General features: G+C 42.0%; 1 protein-coding gene across 1 annotated transcript in view; it reads right to left on the bottom strand.

Moving 5' to 3' along the window:
- Positions 1-23,307, bottom strand: part of LOC143302045 (protein RCC2-like) — a 34,573-nt gene extending 11,266 nt beyond the window's left edge. Inside the window, exons 1-9 of the mRNA XM_076616532.1 lie at positions 23,067-23,307; positions 18,044-18,134; positions 13,444-13,584; positions 11,494-11,625; positions 9,419-9,507; positions 6,456-6,570; positions 5,855-6,021; positions 4,068-4,248; positions 480-585 (exon numbers count right to left, since the gene is read on the bottom strand). Of these exons, the coding sequence (XP_076472647.1) occupies positions 480-585; positions 4,068-4,248; positions 5,855-6,021; positions 6,456-6,570; positions 9,419-9,507; positions 11,494-11,625; positions 13,444-13,584; positions 18,044-18,134; positions 23,067-23,225 (1,181 nt within the window). The 5' untranslated portion in view covers positions 23,226-23,307. The remainder of the gene's footprint in view (positions 1-479; positions 586-4,067; positions 4,249-5,854; positions 6,022-6,455; positions 6,571-9,418; positions 9,508-11,493; positions 11,626-13,443; positions 13,585-18,043; positions 18,135-23,066) is intronic.
- Between the last annotated feature and the right edge of the window lie 28 nt (positions 23,308-23,335).

Genomic DNA, 23,335 nt, shown 5'->3' with positions numbered 1-23,335 from the left:
ACAATACCGCGGTAACTGAAACAGTCACAATACCATACTGCGGTAACTGAAACAGTCACAATACCGTGGTAACTGAAACAGTCACAATACAGCGGTAACTGAAACAGTCACAATACGGCGGTAACTGAAACAGTCACAATACCGCGGTAACTGAAACAGTCACAATACTGCGGTAACTGAAACAGTCACAATACCGCGGTAACTGAAACAGTCACACAATGTACACGTACATTTTGATTTTCCTCATCACAGCTAATGCCATTTTCATGAATACATTAATTTCATAATCAAGAAATCAGCAGTTGGATACTTAATTCAAAAGAACATGTTTATTCCATTCTATTTTTCAATTTTGTAATACATTCCAACCTGGCTTTGAATGGCAAGCAAACACTTGCACCCCAGCTAACCACACACACACACACACAAAAGGTTCTTGCCGCATCATGGCCCTAACAACACACGACCCCTCGACTCACCAACAAGCAATGCTGCGGATTTTCCAGCCAGCTAAATCTTGAACCAACTTGGGGTACATGGTCGCCTCCCCTGTCGGCTTGGACTGGCCCCAGAAGTACAATGCACCTGTTGTTCACACACACACACACACAGTGTTACTGACGAGTGCAATAGCCAAGTGGTTCAAGAGTTGGAGTTTTAATCTGAGAGTCCCAGGTTTGAATCTATGTAACGGCGCCTGGTGGGTAAAGGGTACAGATCTCCCAGGTCAACATATGTGCAGAACCCCCTTCATGTGTATACGCAAGCAAGAAGATCAAATACCCACGTAAAAGATCCATAATCCATGTCAGCGTTTGTTGGGTCATGGAAACAAGAATATACCCAGCATGTACAACCCCCAAAACGGAGTATGGCTGCCTACATGACAGGGTAAAAAAAAAAAAAGGTCATACACATAAAAAGCCCACTGGTGTACATACAAGTGAATATGGGAGTTGTAGCCCACAAACGATGAAGATTGAGAATCTTCAATATTGAACACGCTCACACAATGTAGAGAATCTTCAATATTGAACACGCTCACACAATGTAGAGAATCGTCAATATTGAACACACTCACACAATGTATAGAATCGTCAATATTGAACACACTCACACAATGTATAGAATCATCAATATTGAACACACTCACACAATGTATAGAATCATCAATACTGAACACACTCAATGTATAGAATCTTCAATATTGAACACACTCACACAATGTATAGAATCCTCAATATTGAACACACTCACACAATGTATAGAATCCTCAATATTGAACACACTCAGTGTATAGAATCTTCAATATTGAACACACTCACACAATGTATAGAATCCTCAATATTGAACACACTCAATGTATAGAATCCTCAATATTGAACAAACTCAATGTATAGAATCATCAATACTGAACACACTCACACAATGTATAGAATCTTCAATATTGAACACACTCACACAATGTATAGAATCCTCAATATTGAACACACTCACACAATGTACAGAATCTTCAATATTGAACACACTCACACAATGTATAGAATCTTCAATATTGAACACACTCACACAATGTATAGAATCCTCAATATTGAACACACTCACACAATGTATAGAATCCTCAATATTGAACACACTCACACAATGTATAGAATCCTCAATATTGAACACACTCAGTGTATAGAATCTTCAATATTGAACACACTCACACAATGTATAGAATCCTCAATATTGAACACACTCAATGTATAGAATCCTCAATATTGAACAAACTCAATGTATAGAATCGTCAATACTGAACACACTCACACAATGTATAGAATCTTCAATATTGAACACACTCACACAATGTACAGAATCTTTAATATTGAACACACTCACACAATGTATAGAATCCTCAATATTGAACACACTCACACAATGTATAGAATCCTCAATACTGAACACACTCACACAATGTACAGAATCTTCAATATTGAACACACTCACACAATGTATAGAATCGTCAATACTGAACACACTCACACAATGTAGAGAATCTTCAATATTGAACACACTCACACAATGTATAGAATCTTCAATATTGAACACACTCACACAATGTATAGAATCCTCAATATTGAACACACTCACACAATGTAGAGAATCTTCAATATTGAACACACTCACACAATGTATAGAATCCTCAATATTGAACACACTCAATGTATAGAATCCTCAATATTGAACAAACTCAATGTATAGAATCGTCAATACTGAACACACTCACACAATGTATAGAATCTTCAATATTGAACACACTCACACAATGTATAGAATCGTCAATACTGAACACACTCACACAATGTATAGAATCTTCAATATTGAACACACTCACACAATGTATAGAATCGTCAATACTGAACACACTCACACAATGTACAGAATCTTCAATATTGAACACACTCACACAATGTATAGAATCCTCAATATTGAACACACTCACACAATGTAGAGAATCTTCAATATTGAACACACTCACACAATGTGCAGAACCGTCAATATTGAACACACTCACACAATGTATAGAATCCTCAATATTGAACACACTCAATGTATAGAATCTTCAATATTGAACACACTCACACAATGTACAGAACCGTCAATATTGAACACACTCACACAATGTATAGAATCTTCAATATTGAACACACTCACACAATGTATACAATCCGCATTCTCATACCAGGGTTTTGTACTAAAAACAACAACAAAAGCATAAAAATTTACACTTAAAAAAAAAAAGTTATTGTTTTCTTTTAAGACCCAACTGGACAAAATTTCCAAACTCGATATATATCAAAGACCCCAGAAACCTTTATGATAATGATTATGGATAATCATAAAGCTCTCTACCCAGAAAGTTCTCAAGGTGCTTTACAAAACACATGATATACATAACAAATTACATCCCTGTCACGTACCACACCAAAATGTACCTGGCATACTATTCATACACACGAAGACAACATCAACATACATTCAAACATAGCAAGCATGCACACCCCTGGAAATGGGAGCATGGCTCTCTGGATAGTGGGGTAAATAAACAAAACGGTCATACACGTAAAACGTTGCATGTCTGTCCAAGTGTGTATGTGTGCGTGCCTGAAACCTGATTGAATGATACAGGAAATCAATGATTAGGGCCCAATGGCAGCGGTCAGTCGGCTCTACCCAAGTAGGCAGCCTGTGGTGAAAATGACTCCAAGTTTGTAAAGTGCTTAGAGCTTGGTCTCCAACCGAAGAGAGGCGCTATATAAGTATCCATATCAGTCAATGACTTGTGTTTGTAAAGCACTTAGAGCTTGGTCTCTGACCAAGGATAGGCACTATGTAAGTATCCATATCAGTCAATAACTCGTGTTTGTAAAGCACTCAGAGCTTGGTCTCTGACAGAGGATAGGCACTATATAAGTATCCATATCAGTCAATGACTTGTGTTTGTAAAGCACTTAGAGCTTGGTTTCTGACAGAGGATAGGCACTATATAAGTATCCATATCAGTCAATGACTTGTGTTTGTAAAGCACTTAGAGCTTGGTTTCTGACTGAGGATAGGCACTATATTAGTATCCATATCAATCAATAACTCATGTCTGTAAAGCACTTAGAGCTTGGTTTCTGACTGAGGATAGGCACTATATTAGTATCCATATCAATCAATAACTTGTGTTTATAAAGCACTTAGAGCTTGGTTTCCGACTGAGGATAGGCACTATATTAGCATCCATATCAGTCAATAACTCATGTCTGTAAAGCACTTAGAGCTGGGTCTCTGACAGAGGATAAGCGCTATGTAAGTATCCATATCAGTCAATGACTCAGAGCTTGGTTTCTGACAGAGGATAGGCACTATGTAAGTATCCATATCAGTCAATGACTCAGAGCTTGGTTTCTGACAGAGGATAGGCACTATGTAAGTATCCGTATCAGTCAATGACTCAGAGCTTGGTTTCTGACAGAGGATAGGCGCTATGTAAGAATCCACATCAAAAACTGGTTGTGCCACATCAGGTCACCCCTCACCATGTTCATGCACGGCCATGCTGAAGCTGGAGCCACACTGCAGCTGCACAGCACCCCGGTTGGGTCCGTCGAAGAACTTGATGAGGCGTGGTACCAGTTCATCCTTGGGCTCTGCATGACCCAGACGACCGTAGCCCCCAAAGCCCCAGCTGAACACTCGCTTCTTGGAGTCCAAGGCAAGCTGAAAGGGAAACGTGTTGATAATAACTCGACATTTACACAGTGCTCTGAAAGCTCTGACGGGTGCAACAGCCAAGTGGTTAAAGTGTTGGACTGTCAATCTGAGGGTCCCAGGTTCAAATCTTGGTAAGAGACTGGTTTCGGGGCAAAGGGTGGAAATTATTCTGTTCTCCCAGGTCAACATACGTGCAAACCCGCTTGTGCCTGAACCACCTTCATGTGTATAAACAAACATATCAAATACGCACATTAAATATCCTGTAACTCATGTCAGCATTCAGTGAGTTATGGAAACAAGAACACCCATCAAAGACACCCCCAAAAACGGTGTATGACTACCTACATGGCGGGGTAAAAACAGTCATACACGTTAAAGCCCACTCATGTACACACCAGAGAACGTGGGAATGAAGAAGAAGAAAGCTAGCTCTAAGGTGCTTACAATAACACGTCAGTCAAAGCACACATGAACACACATACACACATACCAACATGCATGAATGAAAAATACAGATACAGATCAACTTCTTTCCCTCCAAAAGAATCACAAATGTATCCTCTGTTGTTAGTTTATCTACACTTCTGTATTCATATGTTGGAAATTTTACACTTTTAAAATGCACTATTATGCATTTGATTCTGTAATCAAGACAAATGTCAAGACTTCAAGACAAAGGTATTCTCTCTTCTTCGTTACTGAATTATATTTTGCATTTTTTTTTCTATAATCATACACAGCAGGTCTATAAATTACCTTAGCAGTCACTCACAGACAAATTCAGATTCTACTGTGCTATTTCCTTTATCTGAGACATCAGAATTAACATTATTGTTTATCAATGCATTATGCGCTTTGCTGTATACTTCTGGTCAACGGTTTTTATAAAAATTCTAAGACTTTTCAAGACCCTGATGGATAAAACATTTCCCCCCCTAGACATTTCCAGCCATGGGAGTGGTTCTCTCTTTTTCCCCCAACACTTTTCCAGCCCTTGGAAATGGTTCTCTCTTTTTCCCGGGCACTTTTCCAGCCCTGAAATGGTTCTCCTATTTCCCCCCCAGGACTTTTCCAGCCATGGAAATGGCTACCTCACTTTTTTTTTCCCGCCCAGGAAATAGTTCTCCCATTTTCCTAATACTTTTCCCGCCCAGGAAATGGTTCTCCCATTTTCCTAAGACTTTTCCAGCCCCCCCAAACACCCCCCTCCCCCGGAAACGGCTACCTCATTTTCTGAAAAACTTTTCCAGCCCTGGAAAGGACTGTCTCATTTCCCACAAGTCTTTTCCAGCCCTGGAAATTGTTCTCTCATTTTCATTTTCCCAAGACTTTTCCAGCCCTGGAACGGTTCTCTCATATTCCCCAAATACTTTTCCAGCCCAGGAAATGGTTCTCTTACTTCCCCCCCCACCCGACCCTCCCCGAGAAATTTCCAGCCCTGGAAATTATGCTTTCATTTTCCCCCGAAACTTTTCCAGCCCCAGAAATGGCTATCTCAGTTCCCCCATGTCTTTTCCAGCCCTGGAAATGGTTCCCCGATTTCCCTAAGACTTTTCTAGACCCCCACGGTTGTGCAGAAACCCTGAGAAAAAGAGACAGAGCGACTCACAGTGTGGTTCTGTCCACAGGCGATTTCGCGGACGTCCACATCTGTGACAGGCATCACGTGACCGTCCCGCGTCTTCTCGATGAACACGTTGACCTTTCTCGGGGTCATCTCGCACTTGTACTCCATCTTGTTGCTGGTCACAAAGTACTTGCCGTCCGTGTTGTGACCTGAACACACGTACTGTGCAGGTTAACTCTCTCCACACCACACAGTGATTCATGTTAACTCTCTCCACACCAGAGGTATGAGGATGAATGGGTTGTTTTTATCTTCACATTTTTTTTGGGTGCAAACTGTATTTGATTTAAAATGTACCCAGCTTTTATACACTGCCAATGATCAAATAAAAATAAAAAATCCGCAAAAATAAACATTAAAGCTTTTTGTTTCCTCTTTTCAAATCATAATACTTCAGATGTGTGAGAGTGTGATGTGTGTGAATGCAGATGAGCATGCGCACCCATATTTTTGAAGACAGAAACTAGCTGAACACAATACTACTACTACTAAAGAAACAATAAAACAAATAAACAATAAAACAAATCAAACTAATGAAGAAACAAGGAAATAAACCAAAGCCATAAAACCTCAGACCACTCACCCAACTGGCCGTACTCAGGACAGCCGAACGAGTACAGATTTCCGTTGATGTCAGAGATCATGCTGAACTCTCCCCCACAGGCAATACGTCGGATAGGGGGCCCCTTGTACTTCACCTTTAATTACATTCACAAAACACCCGGAAATGACGACCCCAAGCTGTGGTTACTGTAATGTTTGGGTCTGTTAACGACTAGCTCCATCGTTGTTGAATAGTGTCGTGTGCAAAACAAGTAACTCATATAGTTTCAGCGGAAGACCTTAATGGATAAGTCTCTTCGAAGATTGTCTTTTGTAAATAACCAAGTCTCCGACAGTCACAACACCACATCCACCCCTTCCTTGAATGAAAAGTTAAACTACACTTACAATCAGTAAACGAACGTATTTTAACTTTTCCAGTTGATAATAAATATTTAAAGTTTGAACATCAATTATCAATTAACTTTTCCAGTTGATAATAAATATTTAAAGTTTGAACAAAATTGTAAAATTACTAACTTTAGATATGTAACAGGATGTATGAATGTTTTCTTCCCTACACACACTTTTTTTTTTTTTTGTAAACAAAAAGAATTATTTTAGAGCACAGTCATCAAATTTCTTTGGCAATGTGGTTACTCAGGCTGACCGGTGTGGACCATCATTGTCACAGAACTGGAAGGATCACAACTTGCCACAGGTGTCTGTGTGCTGTGTGGCTGACAGTTCAGAGTGTTGCCAGTGTGAGAGGTGTCTGTGTGCTGTGTGGCTGACAGTTCAGAGTGTTGCCAGTGTGAGAGGTGTCTGTGTGTTGTGTGGCTGACAGTTCAGAGTGTTGCCAGTGTGAGAGGTGTCTGTGTGCTGTGTGGCTGACAGTTCAGAGTGTTGCCAGTGTGAGAGGTGTCTGTGTGTTGTGTGGCTGACAGTTCAGAGTGTTGCCAGTGTGAGAGGTGTCTGTGTGCTGTGTGGCTGACAGTTCAGAGTGTTGCCAGTGTGAGAGGTGTCTGTGTGTTGTGTGGCTGATAGTTCAGAGTGTTGCCAGTGTGAGAGGTGTCTGTGTGCTGTGTGGCTGACAGTTCAGAGTGTTGCCAGTGTGAGAGGTGTCTGTGTGTTGTGTGGCTGATAGTTCAGAGTGTTGCCAGTGTGAGAGGTGTCTGTGTGTTGTGTGGCCGACAGTTCAGAGTGTTGCCAGTGTGAGAGGTGTCTGTGTGTTGTGTGGCTGATAGTTCAGAGTGTTGCCAGTGTGAGAGGTGTCTGTGTGTTGTGTGGCTGACAGTTCAGAGTGTTGCCAGTGTGAGAGGTGTCTGTGTGTTGTGTGGGTGATAGTTCAGAGTGTTGCCAGTGTGAGAGGTGTCTGTGTGCTGTGTGGCTGACAGTTCAGAGTGTTGCCAGTGTGAGAGGTGTCTGTGTGTTGTGTGGCTGACAGTTCAGAGTGTTGCCAGTGTGAGAGGTGTCTGTGTGTTGTGTGGCTGACAGTTCAGAGTGTTGCCAGTGTGAGAGGTGTCTGTGTGTTGTGTGGCTGACAGTTCAGAGTGTTGCCAGTGTGAGAGGTGTCTGTGTGCTGTGTGGCTGACAGTTCAGAGTGTTGCCAGTGTGAGAGGTGTCTGTGTGCTGTGTGGCTGACAGTTCAGAGTGTTGCCAGTGTGAGAGGTGTCTGTGTGGCTGACAGTTCAGAGTGTTGCCAGTGTGAGAGGTGTCTGTGTGTTGTGTGGCTGACAGTTCAGAGTGTTGCCAGTGTGAGAGGTGTCTGTGTGCTGTGTGGCTGATAGTTCAGAGTGTTGCCAGTGTGAGAGGTGTCTGTGTGCTGTGTGGCTGACAGTTCAGAGTGTTGCCAGTGTGAGAGGTGTCTGTGTGTTGTGTGGCTGATAGTTCAGAGTGTTGCCAGTGTGAGAGGTGTCTGTGTGTTGTGTGGCTGATAGTTCAGAGTGTTGCCAGTGTGAGAGGTGTCTGTGTGTTGTGTGGCTGATAGTTCAGAGTGTTGCCAGTGTGAGAGGTGTCTGTGTGCTGTGTGGCTGATAGTTCAGAGTGTTGCCAGTGTGAGAGGTGTCTGTGTGCTGTGTGGCTGACAGTTCAGAGTGTTGCCAGTGTGAGAGGTGTCTGTGTGCTGTGTGGCTGACAGTTCAGAGTGTTGCCAGTGTGAGAGGTGTCTGTGTGTTGTGTGGCTGACAGTTCAGTGTTGCCAGTGTGAGAGGTGTCTGTGTGTTGTGTGGCTGATAGTTCAGAGTGTTGCCAGTGTGAGAGGTGTCTGTGTGTTGTGTGGCTGACAGTTCAGAGTGTTGCCAGTGTGAGAGGTGTCTGTGTGTTGTGTGGCTGATAGTTCAGAGTGTGAGAGGTGTCTGGCCAAGGGAGGTTGTCTTCATCCTCTGACACTGAAAGCGGGTCAGATTCAGCTGCTGTTGGGGTGGGATTTTGGGGCGACTTGTTGAAGAGGCTGCTGTTCCTGGTGACATGTGGCTGTCCTTGTTGAGCAGGGATCACTGTCCCTTTTTTCTGGGTGGCCAAACACCTCTCACACGTGCAACACTGGTCATGCTTCCTCACAACACCCGCCAGGTAAGACATCACATAACACAGCGCTTATCTCCAGTACACATTACCTACCAGCACAAAGAGATTGATCAAAGTTGATAATCAATTACACACTATTTAAAACAAAAACATTCCAGCATGACCAGATTTAAATCAACAATAAATATCAGTTACACAGGACTTTAAACAATCTTACCTACCAGCATGAAAAGAATGAAATTCATTTTAAGTATAATAATAACAACAATAACTGATTAATATAGCAGCTTTTTCTTCTCCTTAAACTTCAGAACAGAACAAAAAAGCACAGAAGACATGCACTAAGGGAAAGATTACCTGCACAGAAAAAGGTATCTTTTTTTTCTTTAATGAATTCTTTGCATGTTTTTTGCTGAAAACCTGCAGCACAGAAGAAAAGCCACAGCCACACACAGAGGGAGGGGGGTCCTTTACCTGCATGGGACAGGGTACATTCTGTGTCTGGTTCCCGATGCCCAGTTGACCCATCTTGTTGTCACCTGCCGCTAACACTTTCCCACGATCTGCGCACACACAACACATCACTTTGAAGTGCTGCTGCTACTGTGTTCAAGGGCTGTGATACCAACATTCATTCTTTCCTGCTAGTGTTACCATCTATATACCCTAATAGGAGGAGTTTGTATTATACTCCATGTTTGGTGTTTACATATACTTACCATGTCAAACTGATGCAAACTAGGCCTATGGTTTGCTCTGTTTGGCCAAATTTTGCGCGGCTAACAGTGAAAAGACGCCCCTCTTAGTCTGGCCCGCTCTTAGCCAATCAAACGCCTCTAACAGCTATAAGCGCTGAATCATTCCTTTGGCCAAGGCTCTCCACGCCATCTTGTCAGGTTTTCGCTCTGCCTAATACTGTATTTAAGGGCTGGTGTAGCTACTGCGTTCAGGAGCTGTGATGCCAACATTCATTCTTTCCTGCTAGTGTTACCATTTATATACCCTAATACTGTATTTAAGGGCTGGTGTAGCTACTGCGTTCAGGAGCTGTGATACCAACATTCATTCTTTCCTGCTAGTGTTACCATTTATATACCCTAATACTGTATTTAAGGGCTGGTATAGCTACTGTGTTCAGGAGCTGTGATACCAACATTCATTCTTTCCTGCTAGTGTTACCATTTATATACCCTAATACTGTATTTAAGGGCTGGTGCAGCTACTGTGTTCAGGAGCTGTGATGCCAACATTCATTCTTTCCTGCTAGTGTTACCATTTATATACCCTAATACTGTATTTAAGGGCTGGTATAGCTACTGTGTTCAAGGGCTGTGATGCCAACATTCATTCTTTCCTGCTAGTGTTACCATTTATATACCCTAATACTGTATTTAAGGGCTGGTGTAGCTACTGCGTTCAAGGGCTGTGATGCCAACATTCATTCTTTCCTGCTAGTGTTACCATTTATATACCCTAATACTGTATTTAAGGGCTGGTGTAGCTACTGCGTTCAGGAGCTGTGATGCCAACATTCATTCTTTCCTGCTAGTGTTACCATTTATATACCCTAATACTGTATTTAAGGGCTGGTGTAGCTACTGCGTTCAGGAGCTGTGATGCCAACATTCATTCTTTCCTGCTAGTGTTACCATTTATATACCCTAATACTGTATTTAAGGGCTGGCGTAGCTACTGCGTTCAGGAGCTGTGATGCCAACATTCATTCTTTCCTGCTAGTGTTACCATTTATATACCCTAATACTGTATTTAAGGGCTGGCGTAGCTACTGCGTTCAGGAGCTGTGATGCCAACATTCATTCTTTCCTGCTAGTGTTACCATTTATATACCCTAATACTGTATTTAAGGGCTGGCGTAGCTACTGCGTTCAGGAGCTGTGATGCCAACATTCATTCTTTCCTGCTAGTGTTACCATTTATATACCCTAATACTGTATTTAAGGGCTGGCGTAGCTACTGCGTTCAGGAGCTGTGATGCCAACATTCATTCTTTCCTGCTAGTGTTACCATTTATATACCCTAATACTGTATTTAAGGGCTGGTATAGCTACTGTGTTCAAGGGCTGTGATGCCAACATTCATTCTTTCCTGCTAGTGTTACCATTTATATACCCTAATACTGTATTTAAGGGCTGGTATAGCTACTGCGTTCAGGAGCTGTGATGCCAACAATCATTCTTTTCTGTCACTGTAACCAGTTATATACCCTAATACTGTATATGAGGGCTGGTGTATTGTATTGTTCTTGAGCGACAGTAAATATTTCTGAGAGGAAAAGAAAAAACAACAAAAAACACCATTATACCAAAGTGATCATAACATTAACATCATAACTAAATAATGCACTGTGTGAAAGTGGGCACACATGTGGCATAAGTGAAAAATACAAAGGCATGACAATCTATCCTTTCTTAACGCTCAATCAGAACCTACCAGATTCACTGTAGAAGGGGGACCAAGACCACATCAGTTTCCCATGAATTCACATTCTACACAACACAGTGCACACAAACCAACACACACTGTCCCACCTGTCAAGAAGAGTGTGTGATTTTTGCCACAGGCCGCTGCCACAATGTTAAAATTGTCGAGGAGGTCCACCTTGGTGGGCACATCGCGACGGTTGGTGTCTGACACACCCAGCTGACCCTTCTCGTTACGACCTGCCACAGGGGAAAGGAACCACTCAGCTGATGGTGGACACACCTTTAGCACAAATAATATTATGACATTGATAGTGGACACACCTTTAGCACACAAATAATATCATGACATTGATGGTGGACACACCTTTAGCACAAATAATATTATGACATTGATAGTGGACACACCTTTAGCACAAATAATATTATGACACTGATGGTGGACACACCTTTAGCACAAATAATATTATGACATTGATGGTGGACACACCTTTAGCACAAATAATATTATGACATTGATGGTGGACACACCTTTAGCACAAATAATATTATGACACTGATGGTGGACACACCTTTAGCACACAAATAATATTATGACATTGATAGTGGACACACCTTTAGCACAAATAATATTATGACATTGATAGTGGACACACCTTTCGCACACACATAATATTGTGACACTGTGGACTAATAATATTGTGACAGTGGTTGTGGATTTCACCCTCAACCCATCCGATGCTCCTCGGATTCAAACCATGGTATCCACAGACTAGTTGGTGTTGGTTCGAGTTCAAATCCATGGGTTTCATCCCAGCAAAGGAGTACAAAAAACACACAGGATGTAGTGAAGACAGCAGTTGAAATAAATACCCCTTACCTATTATATTTCATAACACTTTCTCTAAGTCTTAGCAAATGACGGCGACATCTTTTGAAAATGTCTGTTGCATTTAATTCCTTTTTCAGCAAATGAACCAGCTCCTAGGGAGTGTCCAGATAGGACAAAATCAGTGCTAATCAGTGTACCAAACTTAAGTGAACTGTGTCCAATCAAAAGGATTTTGGAAAGTACAGAGCAATAATATTCAAAAGAGTCAGTGAATGACACCTAAATCAAATTTAGTGGATTCAAAACTGATTCATAAATATGGGCATTTTTATCACATGCAGACCACTAACATACAAATTAAAACTACCTGACATGGTCAGTATACAACTGATCAGTATGAACTATGTCTCAGCTCACCCCCGAACACAGAGTATGGCTGCCTACATGGCGGGGTAACAAAGAAAACAGTCATACACGTAAAAGCCCACTTGTGTACATACGAGTGAACATGGGAGATGCAGCCCATGAGGGAAGAAGAATGTCTCAGCTGGACACAGCTGTTTCACCAAACTTCTCACGCCCACACCCACACAGCAGCTGCATTCAGCCACACCCACACACACACAGCAGCTGCATTCAGCCACACCCACACCCACACAGCACAGCCACATCCACACACACACAGCAGCTGCATTCAGCCACACCCACACATACACAGCAGCTGCATTCAGCCACACCCACACACACAGCAGCTGCATTCAGCCACACCCACACACACACAGCAGCTGCATTCAGCCACACCCACACACACACAGCAGCTGCATTCAGCCACACCCACACATACACAGCAGCTGCATTCAGCCACACCCACACATACACAGCAGCCACACCCACACAACAGCCACACCCACACATACACAGCAGCCACACCCACACACACAACAGCCACACCCACACATACATAGCCACATTGACACAACAGCCACACCCACACATACATAGCCACATTGACACAACAGCCACACCCACACATACATAGCCACATTGACACAACAGCCACACCCACACATACATAGCCACATTGACACAACAGCCACACCCACACATACATAGCCACATTGACACAACAGCCACACCCACACACACACAACAGCCACACCCACACATACATAGCCACACTGACACAACAGCCACACCCACAACAGCCACACAGAGACAGCACTGACCCCATGTGTACACCTTGCCGTCCTCAGTGATGGCCACACAGTGACAGGCGTTGCAGCCAGAGGCCACACTGCGGATCTTCACTCCGTCCAGAGCTCCCACACGGTGCGGTCCCCACAGGTTGGGGCCGCCCACTGGCTTCACTGCACACACACACACTGTCATTGTTCACTGCACACACACACACACACTGTCACTGTTCACTGCACACACACACACACTGTCATTGTTTCTTCTCTGCACACAAACACACACTGTCACTGTTTCTTCACTGCACACACACAACACACTGTCATTGTTTCTTCACTGCACACACAACACACACTGTCATTGTTCATTGCACACACAACACACTGCCATTGTTTCTTCATTGCACACACACACACTGTCATTGTTTCTTCACTGCACGTACACACACTGTCATTGTTAACTGCACACAACACACACTGTCAATGTTTCTTCACTGCACACACACACACACTGTCACTGTTTCTTCACTGCACACACAACACACACTGTCATTGTTTCTTCACTGCACACACACACACACACTGTCATTGTTTCTTCACTGCACACACACAACACACTGTCATTGTTTGTTCACTGCACACACACACACACACTGTCATTGTTTCTTCACTGCACACACACACACACTGTCATTGTTTCTTCACTGCACACACACACACACTGTCATTGTTTCTTCACTGCACACACACACACTGTCATTGTTTCTTCACTGCACACACACACACTGTCATTGTTTCTTCACTGCACACACACAACACACTGTCATTGTTTGTTCACTGCACACACACACACACTGTCATTGTTTCTTCACTGCACACACACACACTGTCAGTTTCTTCACTGCACACACACACACACACTGTCAATGTTTCTTCACTGCACACACACTGTCACTGTTTCTTCACTGCACACGCACACACACACACACTGTCATTGTTTCTTCACTGCACACACACACACACTGTCACTGTTTCTTCACTGCACACACACACACTGTCACTGTTTCTTCACTGCACACACACACACACACTGTCAATGTTTCTTCACTGCACACACACTGTCAATGTTTCTTCACTGCACACACACACACACACTGTCATTGTTTCTTCACTGCACACACACACACACTGTCATTGTTTCTTCACTGCACACACACACACTGTCACTGTTTCTTCACTGCACACACACACACACTGTCATTGTTTCTTCACTGCACACACACAACACACTGTCATTGTTTCTTCACTGCACACACACACACACACTGTCACTGTTTCTTCACTGCACACACACACACACACTGTCATTGTTTCTTCACTGCACACACACACACAGTCATTGTTAACTGCACACACACACACACTGTCATTGTTTCTTCACTGCACACACACTGTCAATGTTTCTTCACTGCACACACACAACACACACTGTCACTGTTTCTTCACTGCACACACACACACACTGTCATTGTTTCTTCACTGCACACACAACACACTGTCATTGTTTCTTCACTGCACACACACACACTGTCATTGTTTCTTCACTGCACACACACAACACACTGTCATTGTTTGTTCACTGCACACACACACACACTGTCATTGTTTCTTCACTGCACACACACACACTGTCATTGTTTCTTCACTGCACACACACACACACACTGTCAATGTTTCTTCACTGCACACACACTGTCACTGTTTCTTCACTGCACACGCACACACACACACACTGTCATTGTTTCTTCACTGCACACACACACACACTGTCACTGTTTCTTCACTGCACACACACACACTGTCACTGTTTCTTCACTGCACACACACACACACACTGTCAATGTTTCTTCACTGCACACACACTGTCAATGTTTCTTCACTGCACACACACACACACACTGTCATTGTTTCTTCACTGCACACACACACACACTGTCATTGTTTCTTCACTGCACACACACACACTGTCACTGTTTCTTCACTGCACACACACACACACTGTCATTGTTTCTTCACTGCACACACACAACACACTGTCATTGTTTCTTCACTGCACACACACACACACACTGTCACTGTTTCTTCACTGCACACACACACACACACTGTCATTGTTTCTTCACTGCACACACACACACAGTCATTGTTAACTGCACACACACACACACTGTCATTGTTTCTTCACTGCACACACACTGTCAATGTTTCTTCACTGCACACACACACTGTCATTGTTTGTTTCTTCACTGCACACACACACACTGTCATTGTTTGTTTCTTCACTGCACACACACACACTGTCAATGTTTCTTCACTGCACACACACACACTGTCATTGTTTCTTCACTGCACACACACACACACTGTCAATGTTTCTTCACTGCACACACACACACTGTCATTGTTTCTTCACTGCACACACACACACACTGTCAATGTTTCTTCACTGCACACACACACTGTCATTGTTTGTTTCTTCACTGCACACACACACTGTCATTGTTTCTTCACTGCACACACACACACACTGTCACTGTTTCTTCACTGCACACACACACACTGTCATTGTTTGTTTCTTCACTGCACACACACACTGTCATTGTTTCTTCACTGCACACACACACACACTGTCACTGTTTCTTCACTGCACACACACACACTGTCACTGTTTGTTTCTTCACTGCACACACACACACACACACACACATACTGTCACTGTTTCTTCACTGCACACACACACACAGTCAATGTTTCTTCACTGCACACACACAACACACACTGTCATTGTTTCTTCACTGCACACACACACACTGTCATTGTTTCTTCACTGCACACACACACACACTGTCACTGTTTCTTCACTGCACACACACACACTGTCATTGTTTGTTTCTTCACTGCACACACACACTGTCATTGTTTCTTCACTGCACACACACACACACTGTCACTGTTTCTTCACTGCACACACACACACTGTCACTGTTTGTTTCTTCACTGCACACACACACACACACATACTGTCACTGTTTCTTCACTGCACACACACACACAGTCAATGTTTCTTCACTGCACACACACAACACACACTGTCATTGTTTCTTCACTGCACACACACACACACTGTCAATGTTTCTTCACTGCACACACACACACAGTCAATGTTTCTTCACTGCACACACACAACACACACTGTCATTGTTTCTTCACTGCACACACACACACTGTCATTGTTTCTTCACTGCACACACACACACACTGTCACTGTTTCTTCACTGCACACACACACACACTGTCATTGTTTGTTTCTTCACTGCACACACAACACACACGGTCATTGTTTCTTCACTGCACACACACACACACACACTGTCAATGTTTCTTCACTGCACACACACTGTCATGTTTCTTTCTTCACTGCACATGCAACACACTGTCATTGTTTCTTTCTTCACTGCACACACACACACTGTCAATGTTTCTTCACTGCACACACACTGTCATGTTTCTTTCTTCACTGCACATGCAACACACTGTCATTGTTTCTTTCTTCACTGCACACACACACACAGTCAATGTTTCTTCACTGCACACACACTGTCATGTTTCTTTCTTCACTGCACATGCAACACACTGTCATTGTTTCTTCACTGCACACACACACACTGTCAATGTTTCTTCACTGCACACACAACACACACTGTCATGTTTCTTTCTTCACTGCACACACACACTGTCAATGTTTCTTTACTGCACACACAACACACACTGTCATTGTTTGTTCACTGCACACACAACACACACTGTCAATGTTTCTTTCTTCGCTGCGCACACACACACACAACATACATCATTTCTCTTTTTTCACTCAACACACTCCCCCACCCCATCCCCCTCAAGACTAAGCACATTGGGTTACACCACTGGTCAGGCATCTGCTTAGCAGTTGTGGTGTAGCGCATATGGATTTGTCCGAACACACTGATGCCTCTGAGTAAGTGAAATGAACTCACTCCACACACACAACATACATCATTGTCATCTTTCTTCAGCGCACACACACACACACATCACCGTCATTTTTCTCTTTCTTCACTACACACATACAACACACATCACTGTCATCTCTTCATTGCACACGCATCATCATTTCTCGTCACTGCAATCACACAATATACATCGTTGTCATCTCTCTTGCTCTTCACTGAACACACACATTTTTCGTCATCATTTCCCTCTTTTCAATGCACACACACAATATACAACATTGTCATTTCTCACTTTCATCAATGCACACACACAATATACATTGTTGTCATTTATCTTTGTCTTTACTGCACACACACACACAGCATACATCACTGCCATTTCTCTCTTTCTTCAATGCACACACACACAATATACACCATCCTCATTCTGTTTAGAATGCTTCTTCTCCCCTGCCCCCAATATTTTGTTTAAGCTCTGATGCCGATCATCATGTTCTGTATCAGTTACCTCTATCATTTTGTTGCGTTTACCCCAATATCTAAATACAAGAAAACAAAAGAAAGAAAGCCCAAAGAAAGCCAACCTCCTTTGGGCAGAACCCGACGTCCAATCAGATCCCAGTTGGTGCCACCGCAGAACAGCAGCTCCCCCATCAGCATCGGGCTCTCCAGCCTCTGTTGGTAAACAACGCAGTTTGTCATTCCACACAGTGTTTTAATCTACAACGCACATTTGTCATTCACAATACACAGTCTGTCATTCCACACAGTTTTTTAATCCACAACGCACATTTGTCATTCACAATACACAGTTTGTAATCTGTCATTCCACACAGTTTCTCAATCCACAACACACATTTGTTATTCACAATACACACTTTGTCATTCCACAGTTTCTCAATCCACAACACACATTTGTCATTCACAATACACCGTTTGTCATTCCACACAGTTTCTCAATCCACAACGCACATTTGTCATTCACAATACACCGTTTGTCATTTGTCATTCCACACAGTTTCTCAATCCACAACGCACATTTGTCATTCACAATACACCGTTTGTCATTTGTTATTCCACACAGTTTCTCAATCTACAATGCACATTTGTTATTCACAATACACAGTTTGTCATTCCACAACATACAGTTTGTTATTCCACAACATTCATTTGTCATTCTACAACAGACAGTCTGTTGTTAAACACACAGTTTGTCATCCAAAAACATTGTCATTCAATACCACTCCATTTGTCATCCAGCAACACGTGTACCATTTCTCAAGTTTGTCATTAAGTTTCAACAACACACAGTTTGTCACTTAACACAGGTTGTCATTCAAGTTTCAACAAAACACCGTTTGTCAATCAACAATACACCACCATTTGTCATCCAACAACATGTGTACCATTTCTCAAGTTTGTCATTCAAGTTTCAACAACACACAGTTTGTCACTTAACACAGGTTGTCATTCAACAATACACCACCATTTGTCATTCATCAATACACTTTTTGTCATTCACGTTTGTCAGCAACACACACTGTCATTCAACGACAGTTTCGAGTTTGTCAGCAACATGCAGCAGAGTTTAGGTTTGGTTCAGGACACCGTGGCTAATCTGACTGGTTATCCACAAAATCAACGGGTCATTTTCTAAATTACTGGGTCAAGAAAAACAAACTCCTGCTCCGGGTGTCCCCATCGTGCCATCCCACTACCCCAAAATGTGTGACTGAATTTGTACTTTGTCCATCACACTCTGTGTGTGAAAAATAATCATATGTGTGTTTGTATGACTATGAGTGTGTGTGTGTGTGTGTGTGTGTGTGTGTGTGTGTGTGTGTGTGTAGAAACTATGTGCTAATGTTTGCTGTGTCATGATGCACATGGAAAATACAACAGTCATTACTGAACTTTTTGTCCAATGCTGGAACACTGATCTATGCTGACTCACATTATGGTTCCAAATAATACAAAGGAAAGTGAATTTAATTTCAGCAGTATAGCTGAAGGACCTGGCTGTCACTGTCATTTGTGTTAGTCTGAAACCATTTTTTAAACAAGTCACTTTACGCTGCTTTGCGGAAATCCTCATTTATCTTTAATTTCCTCGAGTGCCATGGCAACCTGTTTAATTCCATTCTTGTGTACATAAATGAAGGAGATCCATTACAAAAGATGTTATATATCAGAATGTGTAAACTGGGAAACACTATCACATCCCGAAAACAAAGTATGGCTGCTAAATGACTTAGAAAAAAAAAGAAAGAAAAAAGAAAAAAAGGTCATGCATGTAAAAGTGCACTTGTGCGCATCTTGTAGGATCTCAATTTTACTTGAATGTGCCAAACTTCTACATTACATCAACGAAATAAACACACAAGTTGTCAACGCTGCTGAGGAAACATTTCAATATAAAAGAAAGAGACTACTTACGTTCTGAATACTCATTCAATCTTTCTTGACATCAGGCAGCTCCTTTCGGCAGCATGTTCCACTATGCCAATGATTTTGAAATGGCGAAATGTTCTACATGTGTCAAAGCCATCCTCAGTCGAGGAGACTGGCAGAAAAGTAAAAAGCTAAACTGGTGCTGTATTCTGCCGCAGTTCACGAAACACAAGTATATTGCATTTCCTTTCCCGAATAGGCACAAACTTTTTGTTTTTTGGTTTTCACAACATTCGTCTGCTCAATGTGTACTGCAGAGCGACAAAAGTAACGATTATATTTTTTCGGAGTTAGAAACTGCAATCGCAAATGTTTTGCACGAGAATTAGAGAAAACTACGAAAACCCTTTCAACACGACCAATTTTACACAAATTTAATGAAACAAGTGACCGACTGCTTGCCCCATCAATGGATCATTTCAAAATTGTGTGCATCAACGACCGATGACAGACACGAGACCTAACCTTGCACACAGTTGGTCATTCATCAACACAATTCATCAGTCGAGTTTCAACAACACACAACTGTTCAATAACAGTCTGTCAGTCAATTTTCAACAACATGCAATTTGTCAGCAACACAGTTTGTCAGTTAAGTTTCAACAACATACAGTTTGTCATTCAAGTTTCAAATTCTGCAACACTGTCGTTCAACAAAAAAAGCACAGACACACATGAAAAAAAAAAGAAAGAGAAAAGCAATTTGAACTATAATCCCATAATTGGGAATAAATAAAAAAAAATCACACAATATCAAACCATAAACCAATCATATCTATAACCAGAAAAGATTCAAGTTTCTACGCATATTAAAAAGAAATGTCAAAAGAAGTGTCAAGCCATGAAGCCAATCCCTATGTGGAGGGCAACCAGGAAAAAATCCTGTATTCATATTGAAAATTAGATAAAGGTGTAAAACCACAACCCCAAATTGGACATAAAATCAGAAAGAAAGAAAAAAATCCGATGAAAGGGCAAAACTGGGGGGGGGGGGGAGGAAGAGAAGAGAAAATGTGTGTGTGTGTGTGTATGGGGGGGGGGCGGGGGGGGGGGGGGGGGGGGGGCAAACATACCAAAACTGGCAGTAAACAACTCACATTTTCCGAGTGCTAAAAAGTACATAACTATTATCATTAACTTTATTAAAACCAAACAAATAAACAAAACAGAAACAAAGGGACAACATAAAAAAGGGAAAAATGAAGAACCAATCAATCGAGACAGACAACAACAAAACACTGACAGAAAAGAACAGTCTACAACCATGTCACCAACTGACTTTGCAGTCTCAAACTAGTAACTTAGTAAGTCATGGTAGCTCCCCAACTCTCATAGTAGCTCCTGTGATGAAATTCAGATTGACTAGTACTTTTTTCCTTCCCAATTCTTTTTCAGCTCTCAATCTCTTATTTGTGCTGTTGTAAAAATACAACATTCCAGAATACCATTGTCCACTGAAGTGACTCAAGCAATGCAGAATCTCCTACATGGCCTGACAGCATGCAACCCAACACATATCACTCCCATCAAATTGCTGCCAGCACTGGAACTAAATGTGACACTGTCAATGGGAGCCTGGGCGTTGCCAGGTATGAAGAAAATGAGATGAGCAGCGTGAATATAACACCACTGACTTGGCACAGTTGAGAGGGGAAGAAAAGGCCAGCGTATGCATAAACAGAACTTTACCCACACACACCTCACAATGAAACTGTCTTTTATTCAAGCAGTGCCAACTGTTCCCATTACCCACGCATACCTGACGCTGGGAAAGGATGGATTAAAGTCAATCTTGCTGATCTCCAGCTCAAAATCTCAAATAACCCAATACAGGGCTAACGGTTTGCAAGAAAAAAGCTACATACTTTCCCCCAACTCTCAATATAATAGTACACTCATGTGCAAAATAAATCATAAACAAAATTTCCAGTTTTCTTTTCTGTTCTGCCAAACTGGGCCACCCCAAAACAGCACTCGCACTTCAATTTTTTTTTTTTAAACAAAGAGTTGTTTAAAAGACACATGTACCCAAAATGACTGCACTGATCACTGTTCCAGCTCCAAAAGACCACAGAATCATAATGATTTTACTGAGTGAACCTCTTTCTAAGAATCCGATTGGTATGACTGCACTGACTGAACCCGCTTCTATCAACTCCATAAAATATGAATGCACTGGTTGAACCTGGTTTGCACTTCCCGTCCACTTGTGATTCTAGGGTGAGAGGGTGAAAAAGACCATCAACATACCCTCTCTATCTCTGAAAACTGTCTTGCATATGTTGTCAACTGTGTTTCACAAAATAGAATGCTAAGATCTGTGTTCTTTGTTTAAAAAAAAAAATATCTAAGATTCAACATTTAATAAACTGACACTCATATTATTAACACATTCTTTGAACACACCTTTCCTATTGCTAATAATACATTCAACTACAATGAAAAAGAAAAAAGACTGCTAAAAATATCCACTGTATAATAAACAAAGATAGCAAAATGACTATAGATACAAACATGACGATGTTTACTTATGAACCTTGCTCAGCTACTTTAAAAAAAAAATCTAAGATAACTTCCACATTGACTATGCAGACAAATCCACACTTGTTAAAAAAAAAAAAATAAAAGAGAAGGAGGGAAAGGGAAAACTAAAAAGGCTGTGGTTTGGGATGCTCCATTTTATGTCAGATGATACTCTGAGGGGAAAGAAAAACAAAGCAAGTTGAGTGATCTCGGTAACAGTTTCTCCCCCTTAACCGATTTCTGGATTCGTTGAAACAATGACACTATTCAGTTTCCAATTTGGACTGATGATAAAAAGCAAAACAAGCCGCCAGATTCACTTCTGAGGATAATGCTGCTAAGCGGCTGCAAGCTAAACATCAATTTCTGAAGAAAGACCAGACCACGTCGAGTCTACAAAACGAGCCGTGCTGTCAACTTAAATTATTGATCGATCATATGCTCAGCGATGGTAACTGGAACTTGCGACGCCAACCGTTCGACTTCAGAAAATTAAGTTTCCAGACTAAACGCTGACGCGTCGCGTTCCTCAAACCTGGCAGAAAAGCTGTGATTAACACAGACCTTCATACTCATGTCATATGTCATAAAGCAAAACAAATGAAAACAAAGAGGCTCAATATAAGCACATACAAACTCTGTATCGGCTGGGCCTTCATCTGGTTCATTGTCAAAATCTGCGCCGGCTCCATCGATATCTGAACCATCGGACTCATCATCCTTCTGCTTCTTTCGACGCTTCGCTTGCGCCTTTCCATCAGCATCAGAAGCTCTCTTTTTCGCAGGTGGCATTGTTTTTGTTTGCTATAGTCTCAAAGCGCAAGTTTGCGAGTTAAATCAGTCCCAAAAAGCCGCGAAACAAAACCACATTGGCTTCCCCGCTTGGTCTCACGTTTTCACGC

Source organism: Babylonia areolata, chromosome 28 (genome assembly GCF_041734735.1).
Source record: "Babylonia areolata isolate BAREFJ2019XMU chromosome 28, ASM4173473v1, whole genome shotgun sequence".
Lineage (NCBI taxonomy): Eukaryota > Metazoa > Mollusca > Gastropoda > Neogastropoda > Buccinidae > Babylonia > Babylonia areolata.
Note: the sequence above shows the minus strand (reverse complement) of the source record. Positions and strands in the feature narration are given on the sequence as shown.